This window comes from Dendrobates tinctorius, unplaced genomic scaffold (assembly GCF_039654945.1).
Source record: "Dendrobates tinctorius isolate UK_male_01 unplaced genomic scaffold, ASM3965494v1 ptg000233l, whole genome shotgun sequence".
NCBI classification, from domain to species: Eukaryota; Metazoa; Chordata; class Amphibia; order Anura; family Dendrobatidae; genus Dendrobates; species Dendrobates tinctorius.
Genome location: NW_027361900.1, coordinates 6,291,878 through 6,313,321, shown reverse-complemented (window position 1 = coordinate 6,313,321; position 21,444 = coordinate 6,291,878). Strand labels below are relative to the sequence as shown.

At 44.7% G+C, this 21,444-nt stretch overlaps 1 protein-coding gene across 1 annotated transcript; it reads left to right on the top strand.

Annotated features, from left to right (window-relative positions):
- Window positions 1-667: 667 nt before the first annotated feature.
- On the top strand, window positions 668-16,123 carry LOC141060297 (uncharacterized). Its single transcript, XM_073556512.1, has 2 exons — window positions 668-680; window positions 13,313-16,123. The coding sequence occupies exons 1-2, from the start codon at window positions 668-670 to the stop codon at window positions 15,106-15,108; spliced, it is 1,809 nt and encodes a 602-aa protein (XP_073412613.1). The 3' UTR covers window positions 15,109-16,123.
- The last annotated feature ends 5,321 nt before the right edge of the window (window positions 16,124-21,444 follow it).

Here is a 21,444-nt window from a genome sequence, read left to right as displayed (position 1 = left end):
AAAGCGGAAGGGAAGGTACCAGAAGTTAGTGATAGGTTGAAGAGGTGGGTTAGGGATGGGATAAGTGTGGTGGTGAGGTTGGGGAGGAGGTGAGATGGCAATAGGGTCAAGTGCACAAGTGGTGAGGTGTGATTTGGAGAGAAGATGAGCAAGCTCCCCTTCAGTGATGTTAGATAAGGAGGTTATGGGGTTTGGGCATTGGTCTGGTGTGCAAAAGGGTTGTGGTGGTTGAGCAATAAAGACTTGCCATGTTTGGTCTATCTTGTTTCTGAAGTGTGCGGCAAAGTCCTCGGCAGAGATGAGGGAGGTTGGAGGGGGCAGTGGTGGGCGGAGGAGGGAGTTAAAAGTATTCAACAACTGTTTGGGGTTGTGGGATAAGGAAGATACAAGGGATGTAAAGAAGGCCTGTTTAGCAGAGGTGAGGGCAGATTTGAATGCGAGTGTTGCTTGTTTGAGTGCAGTGAAGTCGTCTTGCGAATGCGTTTTCTTCCAGCGCCGTTCAGCAATTCTGGATGCTTGCCAAAGCTTTTTAGTGGTGTTATTGTGCCAGGGTTGTCTATTGATTCGTCGCACTCTGTTATGCATGATAGGGGCGATCGAGTCGATGGCTGATGCAAGAGTGGCATTATAGAAAGTAGTGGCATTGTCAGTGTCATGGAGTAAAGATATGGAGGACAGTGGTAAAATAGAGTCAGAGTGTGTGCGAGTGTCTAGATGTGAGGTTTCTGCGGGGGTGCGCATGCTGCTGGACATGGGTGACAGGAGGAGGACAGGGATGAGAAAGTGCGTAGATGGTGGTCAGATAGAGGGAGAGGGGAGGTGGTGAAGTTAGAAAGAGCAGAGGCGGGTGAACACCAGGTCTAATGTATGTATGTCCGTCTGTGTGGGTGGCTGAGGAGGACCACTGAGTAAGTCCAAAAGATGAAGTAAGGGACAGGAGTTTGGAGGCTGCTGAATGGTGGGTGTCATTGGGGATGTTGAAGTCACCCATGATGATGGTGGAAATGTCAGCAGAGAGAAAGTGAAGGAGCCAGGTGGAGAATTGGTTAATGAAGGCAGTGGTCGGGCCTGGAGGTCGGTATATGACGGCCACTTGGAGGTTGGAGGGAGAGTGGACTTCAAAAGAGGGGACGATAAGGGAGGGTAGAGGTGGGATTGGGTTGAAGGTGCAGTTGGAAAAAGGAGAAGGCCCACTCCTCCCGCATGTCTGTTGCCAGGGCGAGGAGTGTGGGTGAAGTGGAAGCCGCCGTAACACAGCGCAGCAGGGGAGGCTGTGTCAGAGGGTGTCAGCCATTCTTCGGTGAGGTCAAGTAAGGAAAAATTATGAGAGGTAAAGAGGTCGTGAATCACATGGAGTTTATTGCAGACGGAGCGGGCATTCCAGAGTGATCCAGAGAGTGGGAGCAGGGTGGTGGGTGTCAAGGGCACGGATTTGAGGTGGGAAAGATTTCTGGTGTTTGTGTTGATTTGGGAACGATAGAAAGGGGTAATAATTGGAGGTATGGGCTGTTGGGGTCCAGGGTTGGGAGATATGTCGCCAGCAGTGAGGAGAAGCAGAAAGAGGGAGAGCATGTGGGAGAAGGAGGGTGGGTGGCTTGTTTTATATTTTATTAGGAGAGCTCTGAGATCGAGGAGCAGGTCAGCAGAGGAGGTCAGGTGGGGAGGCAAGAGGGAAGAAGAGATTATTATTTGGTTAGCGGGTGCTGGGGTTTGCGGATAGCGAAAGAGAGTGAGGAGTAGTGGAGCCAAAACTGTTTGTGCGTATGTCAGCATGGTGAGAGTAATTTAGAAGGCAAAAGAAATTTAGAACATGTAAACGCAGCGGTTAGTCGTACCTTCTGGTCACTTCAGGCTCATTTCAGATGTTATCCTTAGAAGACATCCTTGGAATAACAGACCGAGGTCAGGCTGACCTCTTAAGCCCCCGTCACACACAGCGAGATCGCTAGCGAGGTCGCTGCTGTGTCACAAGTTTTGTGACGCAACAGCGATCTCATCAGCGATCTCGCTGTGTGTGACGTATCAGCGACCGCCCCCCCGCCGGGTATCGCTGATCGTGCTCGAATGCCCTGGACATTTTTTTTGATCGTTGGTCTCCCGCTGGCCAGCACGCATCACTGCGTGTGGCAGCGGGAGACGATCGATCAGCGAGCTGGAGCTGGTATCCAAGGTAAACCGCTGGTAACAAGCGCGCGTGTCGCTTAGTTACCCGCTGTGTACCTTGGATACCAGCTCCCAGCGCCAGCACGCTGGTTTCCATGGTACACAGCGGGTAACTAAGCGACGCGCATGCTTGTTACCCCCGTGTCGCTGGTCCTGATAGCTGATGAGATCTGCCTGTTTGGCAGCTCACCAGCGATCATATAGCAACACACCAGCGATCCTGACAAGGTCATATCGTTGTCGGGATCGCTGGTGCGTCGCTATGTGTGACGGGAGCTTTAGTCTGAATTTATACTAACTTAACAGCACCTGAAAGGGCCCAGGTGTGATCAGAAAGTGAGGAGCAGTAGGGGGACTGGATGCAGACACAGGAGATGATTAATTAGAAGTCACAAGAGGAAATGCAAAGGGAGATAGTATTGCAGCCATAACACATACCAGTGATAGCAGACAGATACAGGGGTGATTGGGGTTCAGGAAAGATGGGTGATGATGGTTTTGCAGCCAGAACACATACCTGTGGATGAAGCAGATCGATTGTCAGAGTGATAGTAATAGTGAAGCATAGTAATAATAATAATGAAGCATCTATAGCAGGGAGTCATTTTCAGGCATATTTCAGATGTTATCCTTAGAACGACATCCTTGGAATGACAGACCGACATTATACAGTAACACTATGAAGAGATCGGGGGATGACGGTATCATTGTATGTGTCAGGTTCCTATAAGGTGTCAGGATGTCGCTGTCTATTTCTCCATGGAGGAGTGGGAGTATTTAGAAGGACACAGAGATCTGTACAAGAACGTCATAATGGAGGTTCCCCAGCCCCTCACATCTCCAGGTAATAGACAGGACTAAATACACACGGCCTATAATTATCTGTATGTAGAGAATGAATTCAGTCCCTGTATGTGTTTCCTCCAGATGTATCCAGTAAGAGGACAACACCAGAGAGATGTCCCCGTCCTCTTCTTCCACAGGACTGTAACCAAGAAGATCCCAATGTTCCTCAGGATCATCAGGTAGATGTAGAGAAGGTGTCAGGAGATCTCCCCTATGATGTGTAGACGGCTGTGAAGGTCTTGTGCTCAGTCTTGTTTTATCCCCCAGTATTATATGTTTTATACTTGTGTAATGAGAACGGTGGAGATGGCAGGATTACAGCTGACACCAGTGACCGGAGGTAAACTTTTTACCTCCGATCACAACTGAGCAGTCATGCTGTGTTCTGACAGCGTGGGAACCGCGGCTCTGTGACCGGCAGGGATGATTTTACCGCCTATCAGAAGGGCTACACCGGTGTTTACCACACTGCCACACAGCTTGGGAAACACCGGCTTTTGTGTTGTGCATGTTTGGCTATATTCTGCGATTAAATCAGCAAATATTGCAAATTCAGAGATCGTGAATCGAACATTGAAATATTCGCTCATCTCTCGCCATAATACTGTGTGAGGTGCTGTGGGGCCGTCATACTGTGTGGGAGACCTCATACTGAGCTACATGGCCACACAGGAGAACAATTTCCTTGTGATGAGTCAGAAAGTGAGAAATCCAGGCCTTTGGTCTATCTGATTGCCGTCCTCCTGAATTGATATGGTGTTGTGTGCCAGGAGGGAGACATCGGATAGTACGTTCTGAAGGAAAGCAAAGATATAATGGCAGTAAGAATTCGGATTCCAGGCAGGGAGCATAGCGGAGACACAGAGCAGGAAGAGGTCATTAGCTCAGGTTTGCTGCACTATTGTGGCTTATAGTAAAGGTTATGTACCGCCGCATGGAACCGGAAAGTTCCTGACTGCATAATGCAGAAGAAGCATTCGTAAAGTGTTGCACCTGCCATCTGATGTGTATACTTCTCATCAAGTTCTTGTTAAGTGAAGGAAAGTCTATTTTTGAACTTTGGTCTCCCTCATTCATCTCCATACCATCTGGTCTGGGCCTACTACGACAGCATGCAATCTGCAGAGTCGGGATATATGACTCTGCCAAATATATATTTAACGGGTGGTGTAGAAAATTGCTTTGGAAAGGCTTCTGGGATCGACTTTGAGATTGCCCCTTGCAGACCTGGGGGGCTGGACCCTCATCTGACCTTGTTATCCATGGGCACACCGCTGGTGAAGGTTCCGTCTCTTCCTGCTGCACGCGCCATCTTCTTACTCTGTGGTGACGTCACCGCTACCCGGTGTTCGGGCGGTGTGGAGATTTCCTTCTGAACAGCATCTGCGTCCTGCCTTAGTGTTGCCCCTTGCTGACCGGGGGGTTTTCGCCCTCCTCTGCTCAAGTTAAGGCAGGGCACATCGCTGAAGTTTCTGTGGAGGACTGCTGCGGGTGCCATCTTCCTCCACCTTCAGTAATGTCCCCAGGCGCGACCAAACAGCGACGCGGGATTTCCGTTACAGACAGACAGAATTAGACGATTATATATAGCTGACCCGTGGAAGCGCTGTTAGGCCGTCGTCAGAGTTTGCTCACTCCTTTCTTCAGCCCCCTGGCCATGAAGTTTTACACTTTTGCTACAAATAAACTACGGACTTTCAAAATGGATCAGTGAGTGCTGCAGTCCTTACTTTCTTTGGTGAAATTATATATATAGATAGATATGTGAATGTATATATATATTTGGCAGAGTCATATCTTCCGACTCTGCAGATTGCTGCTGTCATTGTATTATTACACAGGATTCTTATGATGTTACATCGGCTCATCTTCTTCTCATTCAGGTCTCTACAATATCGGATCCTCTCAGTGAAGATCTTCTACAAAAGAGAATTTTCCTGATTTACCCATCAAGGATGGATATGGACAGAGACAAGATGGCGGAGAGGATGTTACACCTCACCCTAGAGATCCTCTTCCGTCTCACTGGAGAGGTGAGAGATTCTGATGACGTCACATTACATCATTCTTATCTATGGGAATAACAGATGGACAGAACTGGAGAGGTGAGGACTCTGGAAATGTCTGTAGTGAGATTTATTAATGTGTCTCTCCATAACCAGGATTACACAGTGGTGAAGAAGACCTCTAGTGATCGCTGTCAGGACCCTGTGTCTGAGGGATGGGGAAGACCCCTGAGCCCAATCACGGGACCTCCACCTCACCCCCTGATCCATGAGGACGTCAATGACCAGAAGATCCTAGAACTCATTTACAAGATGATGGAGCTGCTGACTGGAGAGGTGACACTGCTGGGAATGCTGGGACATTATACGTTAACAGTATTGTCAGAGTGATAGTAATAGTGAAGCATAGTAATAATAATAATGAAGTATCTATAGCAGGGAGTCATTTTCAGGCATATTTCAGATGTTATCCTTAGAATGACATCCTTGGAATGACAGACCGACATTATACAGTAACACTATGAAGGGATCGGGGGATGACGGTATCATTGTATGTGTCAGGTTCCTATAAGGTGTCAGGATGTCGCTGTCTATTTCTCCATGGAGGAGTGGGAGTATTTAGAAGGACACAGAGATCTGTACAAGAACGTCATAATGGAGGTTCCCCAGTCCCTCACATCACCAGGTAATAGACAGGACTAAATACACACGGCCTATAATTATCTGTATGTAGAGAATGAATTCAGTCCCTGTATGTGTTTCCTCCAGATCTATCCAGTAAGAGGACAACACCAGAGAGATGTCCCCGTCCTCTTCTTCCACAGGACTGTAACCAAGAAGATCCCAGTGCTCCTCAGGATCATCAGGTAGATGGAGAGAAGGTGTCAGGAGATCTCCCCTATGATGTGTAGACGGCTGTGAAGGTCTTGTGCTCAGTCTTGTTTTATCCACCAGTATTATATGTTTTATACTTGTGTAATGAGAACGGTGGAGATGGCAGGATTAGAGCTGATCATAGATGGGACTTCTCCATCTGTCGGTGACTTTTACAATATTTGTTTCAGGGTGAAGATCTGACCCATATTAATACTACAGAGACATATGTGAGGGGTGATGAGCGGTGTAAAGAGGAGATTCCCACATATGACTACCCAGGTGAGTAGTAACCACTGAATGCAGAGAAGTCACAGATTATTCTCAGTCACCGGCTGTGGCTGCTTTATCGGTGGTGTAGTCTGGCCGTATTACCATGTTACCATTTTGACTCTAGACCACAACATTCTCCTCCACCCAAAACAGTTCAAATGACTTTGGGCATTGAAAGCCCTTTTCTATAGAACTTACCACCTGGAGGATCCTCCTACCCCCTGGGATTAGTGTGAAGGTGATCCCTTAAAGCGATATCTATATGATTACTTGTACCTGACCCAATATAGGCCGAGTGCGCGCTTAAAGAGTCACACCGAACACAGAGTTAGGCCGGAATCAAACTACCGTGTGATACAAGAAACGCATGAGTCTCTCGCATCAACATCCGGCGCTGCCGCCAGTACTCAGGACTGGAGGTGCGGCTGCATAGAAATACATGGCTGTTGATGCGAGAGACTCGTGCGAGTTTCTCGCATCACACACAGTAGTGTGATCCCGGCCTTACATGTCTTCTCTTTTCTCAGTAAAGGCTTGCACACAACTGAAGTTTATTCTCAAGACAAAGAGACAGGAATTAGCCATTCTCTCCTTCACATTAGGAGACGCTGACCGTTACCTGCCCAGATCTGTAACTATAAAGCCAAATGACAGCGTACGTAGAATGTGCTGACAAGATAGAAAATCACTTGAAGAAAAATCTTATGCTGGGCCTGTAAGAGAAAGCGGAGGGTAATGATGCTGTTGGCTTCCTAGATCCCTGAGATCTTATCGGATGAATCTTCTCTCCCTTCTGTGCTGCGGAATGTCTCATGGTCCCTACAAGACCAGGTCCAGTCTTTCTGGCCAATCTTTCCTTTTATGATTAACAACAGTAAGGCTGCGTTCACACATCGCGTTTTTTTCGCGGTGGTTTTTACCGTGCGATTTTGCCACGAAAAAACAGCATCCCATGCAATCCTATAGGATTCTGCAATGCTGTGCTAATGCTACGGGTTTTCCCGCGGCGGAATCGCTTCGCGGTAAAATCCGCAGCATGCTCATTAATTTGCGGAATCGCGGCGATTCCTCCCACATAGGAATGCATTGTTCTGCTTACTTTCCGCATGTGGCTGTGCCCACCATGCGAAAAGTAAGCAGAACATTTGCAGATGTTACCCACGGTCCGGAGGAGAGGAGACTGTCCTCCAGGCTCTGGGTACCATATCCTTGTAAAAAATAGAATTAAAATGAAAAAATCGTCGGGTTATATTCACCTTCCGGCGTCCCGCGCAGCGACCCCAGGACTCAGCGATACACGCGGCAGCTCCCGTTCCCAGTAATGCATTGCGATGCCTTTGCTGACGTCACGTGTCGCGATCATGTAGCGATCTCACGAGACCGCGACCTCAAAGGTCATTGCCGCAATGCATCACTGGGAACGGGACCTGCCGGAGGATCGCGGAGGCCTGGGGATGCTGCGCGGGACGCCGGAAGGTGAATATGGCCTGATTTTTTATTAATTTTTTTACTTACTATTTTTAACATTAGATCTTTTACTATTGATGCCGCATAGGCAGCCTCAGTAGTAAAACGTTGGTCACACTCGTCAAACACTATGTTAGACAAGTGTGACCAACCTGTCAATCAGTTCTCCAAGCGATGCTACAGATCGCTTGGAAAATGCTAGCATTCTGCAAGCTAATTACACTTGCAAAACGCTAGTTTTTCCGCCGGAAAATTGCGGGAATTTAAATTTCCCACGGAATGGAATTCCGGAATTCTCGCGGTAACTTCCACGGGAGTTCCGCAACGTGTGAACATAACCTCACTGCACATTTAGGCTAAGTGTGAATTTCTGTAGAATAACAGCAGAGTTTCCCTTTATCCTGACTTTTCAATTTGTATTAAAACCAACTAACTTCCAGGAGGATTGTGATAATCTCCAGGACAAACATTCCACCTGTGCCATGATAGATCTCTAAGCTGTGCGTGGCTGATGGCTGTAATATACATTTATTCCCGCCTGCAGGAGATGTGTTGGCTCCAGCCCTGGTGTCATGGATTCACTCCACGTCATACATTACATTGTTTTCCATCCTAAGGAATTCAGATTACTGCACAATCTCTCCTGAAATGGGGAGCAATATTATTTTCTCTAATCTTCTGGTCAGGATCCATAGTAGCTCCAATGATCCACCATAAATGAGGGCAACTCTGGTTTACTGTTGTGTAATCTGTATTTGTAGTTTTCAGTTAATGAGATTCTCGTGCTCTGGGGCGGGGCTGTGGGTGGGGTTGTGGGCGGGGCTTTATGTTATACTCTGATTACATATTCATCTGTATTGGCTTATGACAGGTCGCTGACCCCTCACTGACCTGCCCCCATTATTACATAATGCATATAATAGCATTGATGTTATTGTTGACTAGAGGTGTGCCCGATGTTATCGCATCGAGAGGGAAGTGTGTGTGTGTGTACATGTGGGTGTGTGTGTACATATGGGTGTGTGTGTCCCGCAGCTGCCTGGGCACCCACCTCCGTGCAGTCACAGCCAGCAGAAAAGAGGGTGGTTTGTGGCCTGTGCTGGAGTTGTGTGTGTGAGTACATGTGTGTATATGTGTGTATGTGAGTACGTGTGTGTGTATGTACATGGTGGGCAGGCAGCGGCGGGGGGTTCTAGCAGCGGCCAGCTGGCAAGAAAGACAGTGGCTTGCGGCCTGTGCAGGAGATGGGGTGCGGCGTCACCAGAGGGCGCCCGCACCCCATCTCCAGCACAGGCCGCAAGCTGCGGTCTTTCCTGCCGGCTGTGACAGAGGTGGGTGTGCAGGCAGCGGCGGGTCCGGTGGTGGTGGGAGGGTCCCGGCGGTATCCCACTGGTGGTACTGTGGAAGGGCCTGGTATCACCAGCAGGTGCCATATTGGAATACCCATCACTTTGGTATTCCAATATGGCGGTTGGCGTACTTCCGGTGCGGCGCGGTGGATTGTGGGATTTGAGGACATCCAGACGGAAGTGGATGACAGACAATTTAAGGTAAATATATATATATATATAGATAATGCCTATAATACTGTGGCTATTGTGAGGCTTAGAAAAAAAATTACATCCAGTAAAATGTCACCAGCGGCGCCTGTCCAGTAGCCTCTATCTCTTACTTATAGATGCTACTGTGCAGGCGCCGCCATCGCCGGTGACATTTCGCTGGATGTAATTTTTTTTCTTAGCCTCACAATAGCCACAATATTATGGGCATTATCACCAATAATATCAATGCTATTATATGCATTATGTAATAATGGGGGCAGGTCAGTGAGGGGTCAGCGACCTGTCATAGGCCAATACAGATGAATATGTAATCAGAGCACCACATAAAGCCCCGCCCACAGCCCCGCCCCAGAGCACCGCCCCAGAGCACGAGAATCTCATTAACTGAAAACTACAAATACAGATTACACAACAACCACAAGACGCATTTCATCACCAGGTATCATTGTAATCAGTATAACGGCGCCGACCTGACAGTGTCTGTAGGTTACTGAGCACAATCCGGCTGACAGGTTCCCTTTAAGACGTCTCCGCTCTGCACTATTATACACAGTTCTCTATAAATGTGTAATATTTCTCCATGAAACTCATCTGACAGAAAATATTGGAGCTTACGATAGTTTAGATTGTGACGTCACCGAGCCCCATACTCTAATTACCCCAGAGAGGTTTCACCACTAGCTGCTCATTTATTACTGATGGAGACTGTGGAGTTTGATCATTTCAGTAGATGTTATTGTCTATAGTCACAGTGTTTGATTACAGTAGTGTCCAAAATCCTCTGATTTAACCTCTTCCTGCAGCCAGATTTGTGTTCTTTATCAGGCCCCATTATTAATATCTGACGTGTGTCACTTTATGTGGTGATAAATTATTCACAAAGGATAATAGAAAACAAATGGATCTTACAAATTATTTTCCAGCTTCGCACTATACCCTACATACGGTTGTACACTACTGTCTGGGCACATGGCAGTGTTCAGAAGGGAAGGAGCGCCATTTAGCTATTTGAATGCAGATCTAGCTGGAATAGTTTGCAGACACAATGTATTGGGAGCATTGTTCGTGGTCACCTGGCAGCTCAAAAGATGTCCCCCATGAACATGCTTGGCTCTATCTCCTCTGCTTTCCATATCCCAAGGATTGCCTTGCTCATCGCCCTTTAACACCCTCACATGGAATCTGGATTTACACAGGGACCCCTTGGCTTGGACCATGGTGTTACCTGCTATTCTGTGGTGTTAGATGGCTATTCTGTGGTGTTAGATGTCCACCATGAACCTGCTTGGCACTTTCTTCTCTACTTTCCATATCCCAAGGATTGCCTTGCTCATCGCCCTTTAAGGCTGTTACATGAATCTGGACTTACACTGGGACCCCTAGGCTTGTACCATGTTGTTACCTGCTATTCTGTGGTGTTAGATGGCAAGCAGAATAGTCAGGTAGCTGGGTCAGAACCAGAAGGACAGAATCAGAAGACACAAGAGTAGTCAGTAAACGGGCCACGGTCACAGCAGGAGACAAACACACAAGCCGGAAGCTGAGCACAGAGGACTGAACCAGAGGAGAACAGCGCTGTATCTGGCAGATTCCGGCCATGTGCTTTGCGCTTTAGTAGGGTGTGGTACTTTCCAATTGGCTGAAGAAGGGAGCAGATTACTCCAGCTGGACAGCAGGAACAGATCCCAGATGAGATTGGACACACCATATGCAGAAGCCCTAATATAACTAAATGACAGAAAACCAGAATAGTAGAAATCCCCATAAAGTGATTCCATGTTATTAATTAATTCACTGAAGGTTATAATCTATACACACGGGGTCAAAATTGTTGTTACCCCTCGTTTAATGACAGAAAAACCCACAATGGTCACAGAAATAACTTAAATCTGACAAAAGTAATAATAAATAAAAAATCTATGAAAATGAACAAATGAAAGTCAGACATTGCTTTTCTTTTCCAACAGTTTATTGGGTTTTTAAATTTAAAGTGTAGGGAGGGACGGAGAAGGAAGGGCAGGGAGGGGGGGAAGGAACGAGGAAAGAGGGAAGGAAAGGGGAAGGAGAACTCAAAACAGATCATACATAGACATTGCTTTTCAGCCATGCTTCTACAGAATGTGTAAATCGCAGTGTGTCCACTAATTTGCATCACAGGTGTCTACAATCCTGGAATCCGTGAGTGGCCTGTATAGAGGCTACAGATACTCCCTGTGCTGTGTGGTGACATGGTGCGTATCACACTCAACATGGACCAGAGGAAGCGAAGGAAAGAGTTGTCTCAGAAGATTAGAAAGAAAATTATACACAAACATGTTACAGGTAAAAGTTATAAGACCATCTCCAAGCAGCTTCATGTTCCTGTGACTAAAGTTGCACATATTATTCAGAAATTTAATATCCATTGGACTGTAGCCACCCTCCATGGACATGACCATATGAGGAAAATTGATGACAAACCAAAGAGACAGATAATACGAATGGTAACAGAGCCCAGAAAAATTTCTAAACAGATTAAAGGTGAACTTCAAGCTGAAGGAACATCAGTGTCAGATCCCACCATCTGTCGTATGAGCCAAAGTCGTCTTCATGGGAGATGACCAAGGAGGACACCATTGTTGAAAAAAAAATCATAAAAAAACAGACTGGAATTTGCCAAACTACATGTTGACAAGCTACAAATCTTCTGGGAGAATTTCCTATAGACAGATGAGATAAAAATGGAACTTTCTGGCAAGGCACATCAGCTCTATGTTCTCAGATGGAAAAATGAAGCATATCACAAAAAGAACACTGTCCCTGCTGTGAAACATGGAGGAGGCTCTGTTACGTTCTGGGGCTGCTTTGCTCTATCTGGCACAGGGTGTCTAGAATCTGTGCAGGGTACAATGAAATCTCAAGACTATCAAGGGATTCTAGAGAGAAATGTGCTGCCCAATGTCAGAAAGCTTGATCTCAGTCGCAGATCATGGATCTTGCAGCAGGATAATGACACACAATACAGGGCTAAAAACACGCAAGAATGGCTAAGAGGAAAATATTGGACTATTCTGAAGTGGCCATTTATGAGCCCTGACCTAAATCCTAATGAGCATCTTTGAAAAGAGCTGAAACATGCCGTCTGTAAAAGGCAACCTACAAACACGAGACAACTGGGGCAGTTGCTCTTGAAGAGTGGGCCAAAATACATGTCGAGAGGAGCAGAAGTCTCATTGACAGTTACAGAAATCGTTTGATTGCCATGATTGCCTCAAAAGGTTGTGCAACAAAATATTTTAGTTAAGGGTGCCATCATTTCTGTCCAGGCCTATTTCATGAGTTTTACTTTTTTAAATTCTGTGGAAGCATGGCTGAAAAGCAATGTCAGACTTTCATTTGTTAATTTTCATAGATTTTTGATTTATTATTACTTTTGTAGGATTCAAGTTATTTCTGTGACCATTGTGGGTTTATCTGTCAGTAAACGAGGGGTACCAACAATTTTGACCACATGTCTAGGAGGAGTGAATATTTTGACTCCACAGCAACTTTCTGGAAATTAACACGTAGTGGATGTTGGAGAGTGAAAATTACACATTTGCCATTTTATTACCCAGCACATAGTGCCCAGATTGTGCTCCAGGAGACACCACAAATTAAGTGGGTTCCTCTCACTATAATATTGCTAAATACAGGGATCCTAAATGTTGTTTGCGCACACTGCAAGACTCAGAAGTGAGAGCGGATTTTGCTGGATTGGTTTATGGAAACCTTGTTGCTTTTCAACAGCCTTTGAGCCACTAATAGTGCGGGAACCTCTGTTTTTCCATTGACAGATGATGGACCTGAGTGGGGACTTGTTTTTTTGTGAGATGAGAATTGGTATTATTTTCACCTACATAACATTGATTGGTTTCTTTTTATTTGATATTTGGGAGGCAGAATGAACCAACAGTTGAACACCGCACACTACTGGTTCATCAAACAAGGTTTTCTATTAGACTGTGAATTGTCATTGTCTTGGCAAATAATTAAAGTTCTTTACATAAACTGTCCATAAAAATGGCAAGCTAAGTAGAAATGTTCAAAAATATAAAACTCAAGGATATTTCATAAATAAATAATTGTTTTTTATCTTAGCAGATGACTGTACCAGGAGATCAGAGGGACAGCTGACATCTTCAATTTTTAAATCTGATAATCTTGAGATCCTACAAGATACAACTGAAGTGAATGCCATTACTCCTGATATATCATCATCTATTCACAGCAAAGATCTGTCATCTGATCCTATGAAACAGGTCCCATCTTCTGATTCATTACTGACTACTATGGAAAATCAAAGTCACAAAAGAGGCATTAAAAAACAAACTGTTCCTAAAGCAAAGAAGTCATTCTCATGTTCAGAATGTGGGAAATGTTTTACATGGAAATCGCATTTTGTTACTCACCAGAGAACTCACACAGGGGAGAAGCCTTTTTCCTGTTCAGAATGTGGGAAATGTTTTAACCAGAAATCAAATTTGGTTAATCACCATAGAACTCACACAGGGCAGAAGCCTTTTTCCTGTTCAGAATGTGGGAAATGTTTTAACCAGAAATCAGATTTGGTTAATCACCATAAAACTCACACAGGGGAGAAGCCTTTTTGCTGTTCAGAATGTGGGAAATGTTTTAACAGGAAATCACATTTTGTTAGACACCAGAGAATTCACACAGGGGAGAAGCCTTTTTCCTGTTCAGAATGTGGGAAATGTTTTAACAGGAAATCACAATTGGTTTATCACCATAGAACTCACACAGGGGAGAAGCCTTTTTCCTGTTCAGAATGTGGGAAATGTTTTAACCTGAAATCTGTTTTGGTTAATCACCATAAAACTCACACAGGGGAGAAGCCTTTTTGCTGTTCAGAATGTGGGAAATGTTTTGCACATAAATCACATTTTGTTAGACACCAGAAAATTCACACAGTGGAGAAGCCTTTTTCATGTTCAGAATGTGGGAAATGTTTTAACCAGAAATCAGATTTGGATAGTCACCATAGAACTCACACAGGGGTGAAGCGTTTTTCCTGTTCAGAATGTGGGAAATGTTTTAACCAGAAATCAGATTTGGTTAATCACCATAGAACTCACACAGGGGAGAAGCCTTTTTCCTGTTCAGAATGTGGGAAATGTTTTATACAGAATTCAAATTTTGTTACTCACCAGAGAACTCACACAGGAGAGAAGCCTTTTTGCTGTTCAGAATGTGGGAAATGTTATGCACATAAATCACACTTTGTTAAACACCAGAGAACTCACACAGGGGAGAAGCCTTTTTCATGTTCAGAATGTGGGAAATGTTTTAACCAGAAATCAGATTTGGTTAATCACCATAGAACTCACATAGGGGGGAAGCGTTTTTCCTGTTCAGAATGTGGGAAATATTTTGCACGTAAATCACTGCTTGTTACTCACCATAGAACTCACACAGGGGAGAAGCCTTTTTCCTGTTCAGAATGTGGGAAATGTTTTGCACATAAATCACTTTTTGTTAGACACCAGAGAACTCACACAGGGGAGAAGCCTTTTTCCTGTTCAGAATGTGGGAAATGTTTTAACTGGAAATCACAATTGGTTTACCACCATAGCACTCACACAGGGGAGAAGCCTTTTTCCTGTTCAGAATGTGGGAAATGTTTTATCCAGAAATCAGATTTGGTTAATCACCATAAAACTCACACAGGGGAGAAGCCTTTTTGCTGTTCAGAATGTGGGAAATGTTTTGCACATAAATCATATTTTGTTAGACACCAGAAAATTCACACAGGGGAGAAGCCTTTTTCATGTTCAGAATGTGGGAAATGCTTTTGCACTAAATCAGAGTGTGTTAGGCACCAGAGAACTCACCCAAGGGGAGAAACCTTTTTCATGTTCAGAACGTGTAACAATTTTTAACCAGAAAGGGAGTCTTGTTCCACACCAAATAACACACAGGGGAGAAGCCTTTTTCCTGTTCATAATCTGGGAAATATTTTAACCGGAAAGCATTTCTTGTTAGACATCAGAGAAGTCACACAGGGGAGAAGCCTTTTTTATTTTCTTAATGTGGGAAATATTTTACTTGGAAATCAGCTGTTAATAAACATCAGAAACGTCACATAGGGGAGAAGCCTTTTTTATGTTCATAATGTTGGAATAGTTTTAACCAAACTTGAATTTTTTTAAATGGGCTGTCTCTTGTCATTCCTCATGTTTGCTGACAAAGGGATAAAACAAAATTTTATTAATTCCAAATGTAAAACTATACCCATAATTCACCCCCTGAATATTAGTCAGTAGATGACTAAGAGAAAAAAACATATACCCCACATTTCAGTATATAGGGTGAGGTGATGTATACACACTCACTCTCCAAGCCTCTTATTTCTACGTGTTTCATTGTGATCACCAAAGGCGTCATCAGGTGACTATTTAATATTGATCTATATTCAAGCGAGACTGGACAAAAAAAAATTAAAATCGTGTATCATGTTTTCCGAAACAGAAAACTAGCCACATATTGGCAGATCCCAGACTTCAAACTATATACTTCATAGTTTTTACATCACGAGGGACACGGATCTATCATTCTACAGGAAACAACCTAGGGGTCTTCAGCCTCGGTTGGAAGAATACAGATCTGCTCCATTGACTATCGTTGAACCATGGATACGTTTGGAGAAGCCAGGTTGTGATCCTCGGATCAACTGGCCTTGTACCTTGTATGGACTGAATGGATTGTCATCTTCCTACACTTGTCGTTACCTCCTCTCTGTGCGTGCCACAGGTGGGGTAGCGACCCTGGGAGTGAATCAGCGGAAGGCTGAGACTCTGTAATGTGCACTCTGTTGGGTATGTTGCTGGGACTGTTCTTTGTGTTATCTGCCTGTTGTGTGGTTCAGTAAAGCATTGCCACACTGTTTTACCCTCACTGTGTGTTGTCTGAGTAGCGTGATGCCCATGTTAAAGGGAGAGCCGGTGCTCGGTGGGACGATCCCTGATTCATGTGGTTTCAGCCAGCGGACCGCAGCACCCGCTGACCACCCCATGTCTTCACAGGCATGCTTCAATAGTCTCAATGTGAGGCTAGAAGCTGCTATAACCCGATCGGCTCTGCTACATACAGGCAATGATCAGATCACCTGTATGTAGCAGAGTTGCTCACTTGCTATGAGCGCCAACCACTGGGCAGCGCTCATAGGATCCGGCAGTGACAACCATAGAGGTCGGCTGGAGACTTCTGGTTGTCATGCCAACTCATCGGTGACCCGCGCTCATGTGACAGGGTCACCGATGTGCGGGATTTCTGGCCCATCATGTGCGAGAAAAGATGTAGGCTCAGCGCCGGTGCCCACATCAAAAGGACGGAGTCCGACATCAGCGTACATTTACACCCGATGTCACAAAGGGGTTAAAGGGGATTGTTTTTACAGACAGAAGTGGTAATCAATCATGTATACATACAAATAACTACAAAAATACACAGCTTCTAATGTTAAATAGTATAGAGTTAACACAAAAAAATATAATTTGTGTAAATCGTGTAGATATAAAAATTCCGGCAAATGTCCAAAACCACAGCAAAGAGGCAGAGATGCTGACCTGCCCAGACCCCCAAACAAATGCACTGTCAGGGTGAGTGGGCCCATATAGTTTTTTTTAAATCAGATAAATTTTTATTTAACCAAATTTAAGGTACAAAACAAAAGAACAAAAATCGCAATGAGAACAGCATTAACAATGGACATTAGTTTCAGAAATTCCTTTCCCCTCCCCCCATTACATACAAGAGCAGCAAATAATGCATGGTGTAACCTAAGTTCAGGGTCATCTTCTCTCCACCCAAGGTGTCCACAGTGTCTCAGATGTTCTTTTGCCTTTTCTCTTAATGTAAATGTTTTTTTCCGTATTCACAATATAGTCAGATTGTCTGAAAAATTCCCTCAGTGTCGGCGGATCTTCATTTATCCAGTGTCTGGCAATCAGTTTTTGCGCAATATATAATAATCTAGCTATAGCCACCTTATATTTATTATGTACCTGGACCTCCTCCACATATCCCAGTATACACACCACAGGATCCCTCTCAATCCTACAACCATACGCGCCTCCTATGGCATTACGCACCGCCGTCCAATATGGGTTCAGATTTGGACACTGCCATAACATATAGAGAACTCCAGCCCCCTCCATTCGGCACCGAGGACACTCAGAAGTCTGTCTCAGACCCGCTCTATACAGCCGTCCAGGAGTCCTATGTACTCTATGGAGTACATATATCTGCGAGAGTCTGCCCGGTTCACTCAGCGATAATTGGGGTATATATTCCATAATCACTTCCCATTTATCTTCCTCTATCCTACCCAACTCCTCCCATTTCCCCTGTGCTCTAATAGGATAATTATTTAAAAAAGTATGCATTAGATCCTTATAAATGCCCGACACTACCCCTTTTGTTCCCCCCTCTGCACAGACATAATCAATATATCCTTGTGAATCTCCATATTCATCGTCCTACTCTGCGTAACATAAGCATGCCTACACTGCCCATATTGAAATCTGCAGACCTCCCGTAGCCCATAATCTTCCTGGAACTTTCCAAACGGCACCAGTCTCTGCACGTCCTGCACCTGAACCATGTACTGTATTCCCAGTCTCATGCAATTTTTAAATTCTCCCATTTTAACAAATTCTGGTAGAGTCTCATTTTGCCATATCGGGGAAAAATTTGTCAAGTGTTCCAAACCCCTCATCTTTTTAATTGCTTCCCAGACTTTATGTATCAGCGCTAAAGTAGGATACATCAAACCCAACTTCCTAAACCTTCCTGCCTCCAACCCCTGAACCAAGGGATCCCTCCTCATCACCTGGACCAAGACCCTTTGTATTGAACCAGCCCCAGACACATCCCTCCACCCCCTCATCTGTTGGCCCTGAGCAGCTAAGTAATAAATCCAAGGGTTCGGAAGCGCCAGTCCCCCTCCATCCTTGGGCCTCTGTAATATCTCAAGTCTGATCCTTGGCTGCTTTTTTCCCACACAAGATCCCTAAATATAGAGTAAATAGCACGAAACCACCGCTTAGGGAACCAGATAGGGGCATTGTGCAAGGCGTATAGCAGTTGGGGCATCAAAATCATCTTAATCAGATTAATTCTTCCCACTACTGAAAGATACAGTTTACACCACACCCCTACTTTACTCCCAAACTTACTCAGCAGTGGAATCAGATTCAAATCTGCATAGCTCGAAATCAGAAGTGTCACCTGAATGCCCAGGTATTTAAACTGTCGCACCACTGCCAACCTACTACCCTCCCCCGACACTGGCAAATCAACAACACAATCATCTACAGCCATGACAGTGGATTTTTCCCAGTTAATTTCTAATCCCGATATAGACCCAAATGTTTTAATAATTTCCATTGCTCTCAACAACGACTCTCTGGAATCCTCCAAATAAAGCAACACATCATTTGCATACAGTGATACTTTTTCTTCTACCAAGCCATATCTGAACCCTTTAACCGAAGCCATCCTCCTAATTGTCTGCTCCAGGGGCTCCACTGCCAATGCAAAAAGTAGCGGGGACAGCGGACACCAGGGGCTGGCTGGCACTTTTCAGCCTGGGGGGCAATCACAAGGCAGTGGCCCTCGAGTTGTGGTGGCCCACCTCTGTCCTGCTTATCTCTGGTCGCTGCATTAAAGCAGCAGCAATGACAAGCTTTAAAGACAGGCTGGTACATAGATATGCGAACAGAACAAAGCTTGCTGCATAGATATGGGAGTAGAACCAAGCTTACTGCCTACATAGATACAGTAACAGAAGCAAGCTAACTGCATAGACACAAGAACGGAACCAAGAATACTACTTAGATAAGGGAACTGAAACGAGCTTACTACAGCAATAAGGGAGCAGAGCCAAGCTTACTACAGAGATATGGGAGCAGAGCCAAGCTTACTACAGAGATATGGGAGCAGAACCGAGCATACTACAGAGATAAGCGAGTAGAACTGAGCTTACTACAGAGCTATGGGAGCAGATCCGAGCTTACTACAGAGATATGGGAGCAGAAATGAGCTTACTCCAGAGATATGGGAGCAGAACCGAGCATACTACAGAGATATGGGAGCAGAACTGAGCTTACTCCAGAGATATGGGAGCAGAAATGAGCTTACTACAGAGATATGGGAGCAGAACCGAGCATACTACAGAGATAAGCGAGTAGAACTGAGCTTACTACAGAGCTATGGGAGCAGATCCGAGCTTACTACAGAGATATGGGAGCAGAAATGAGCTTACTACAGAGATATGGGAGCAGAACCGAGCTTACTACAGAGATAAGCGAGAACTGAGCTTACTACAGAGCTATGGGAGCAGATCCGAGCTTACTACAGAGATATGGGAGCAGAAATGAGCTTACTACAGAGATATGGGAGCAGAACAGAGCTTACTACAGAGATATGGGAGCAGAAATGAGCTTACTACAGAGCTATGGGAGCAGATCCGAGCTTACTACAGAGATATGGGAGCAGAAATGAGCTTACTACAGAGATATGGGAGCAGAACCGAGCATACTACAGAGATAAGCGAGAACTGAGCTTACTACAGAGCTATGGGAGCAGATCCGAGCTTACTACAGAGATATGGGAGCAGAAATGAGCTTACTACAGAGATATGGGAGCAGAACAGAGCTTACTACAGAGATATGGGAGCAGAAATGAGCTTACTACAGAGATATGGGAGCAGAACCGAGCATACTACAGAGATAAGCGAGTAGAACTGAGCTTACTACAGAGCTATGGGAGCAGATCCGAGCTTACTACAGAGATATGGGAGCAGAAATGAGCTTACTACAGAGATATGGGAGCAGAACAGAGCTTACTCCAGAGATATGGGAGCTGAACCGAGATTATTAAGTCTACTACATAAATACGGGAACAATACCAAGCTTACGGCATACATATGGTACCAGAATCTAGATTACTACATCGATACAGTATCAGAACCAAGCTTACTGCTTAGATATGGTACCATAACTGAGCTTACCTTCAAACATACAACTCCGGAAACACGGACATGTAAACACACAGTACGCAGGGGTGTTGCTAGGGTCCTAAAAGACCAGGGGTCCAAGCCCCAAAGTGCATGTTTCCCCATATGACCGCCCTATATCCATATAAAATAGCATCTGTAATTACAGTATATCACTGTTGCTAGCCAACAACACACAATGCAAAGACCAATATTATCAAAATGACTACTACAAAAGACGAAACAATACGGCTACACAATGTCCACTATCATCACCAATACACAGAGAATACATAATAATATGACCATTATCTCTACATAACAAAACACTCTATACAAAGACCAATGATACCACCATACACCTTCTACTACATAATGACTGAAACACATTAACCTGTTACTAAATAAAAAAAATAAAAACCCTACTAAAAAGAGCAATCTTACCACCTTACAGTAACTGTATATTGGTAGATACCAGTCCCACAGAACATACACGTGATTACAGTACAGTTTAACTTACACATGACGTTCTTTCTGATTCGGGTTGTTCACTTTTCCAGTCTTTTCCATCTGGCCCAGACCTCCATTACCACTTCTCCAGCCACAGCTTGTCTGCACAGATTACAATAAAAACACATTTAAAGCGACGTAGCCATCTATTTCCAACCTACAAAAACTCCCCACTCTACGTGCACTTGCGGTGTGGAGCACTGACCCCAATATTTAAAAAATTATGGCATCATTAGGATTACTCCCTCCCCAAAAAATTCTATATAATATCCCAAGTGCCCCCTTCCAGCAACAAATACTCTTGAGTGTCCACTTAAAGTTAATAATGCCCCCCCCAACAAAAATAAATAATGGGACCTGAGTGCCCCTATCAAAACTAATAATGTCTCCTTTTATAATAAATAATGTCCTTTGAGTACCCACACAGCTCTGTATAGACAGAATGATAGTCCTACAGCCCTCAATACACAATATGATTTTCCCCAAAGCCCTTTATAATACATTGAGGACCCCAGAGCTCCCTATATATAGTAAAATGGCTACATAGCCCCTATATACAATATGATGTCCCCACTGCCCCCTATATATTGTATGAAGGTCCTCACTGTCCTATACGTATCATACAGTGGGGAAAAAAGTATTTAGTCAGCCACCAATTGTGCAAGTTCTCCCACTTAAAAAGATGACAGAGGCCTGTAATTGACATCAT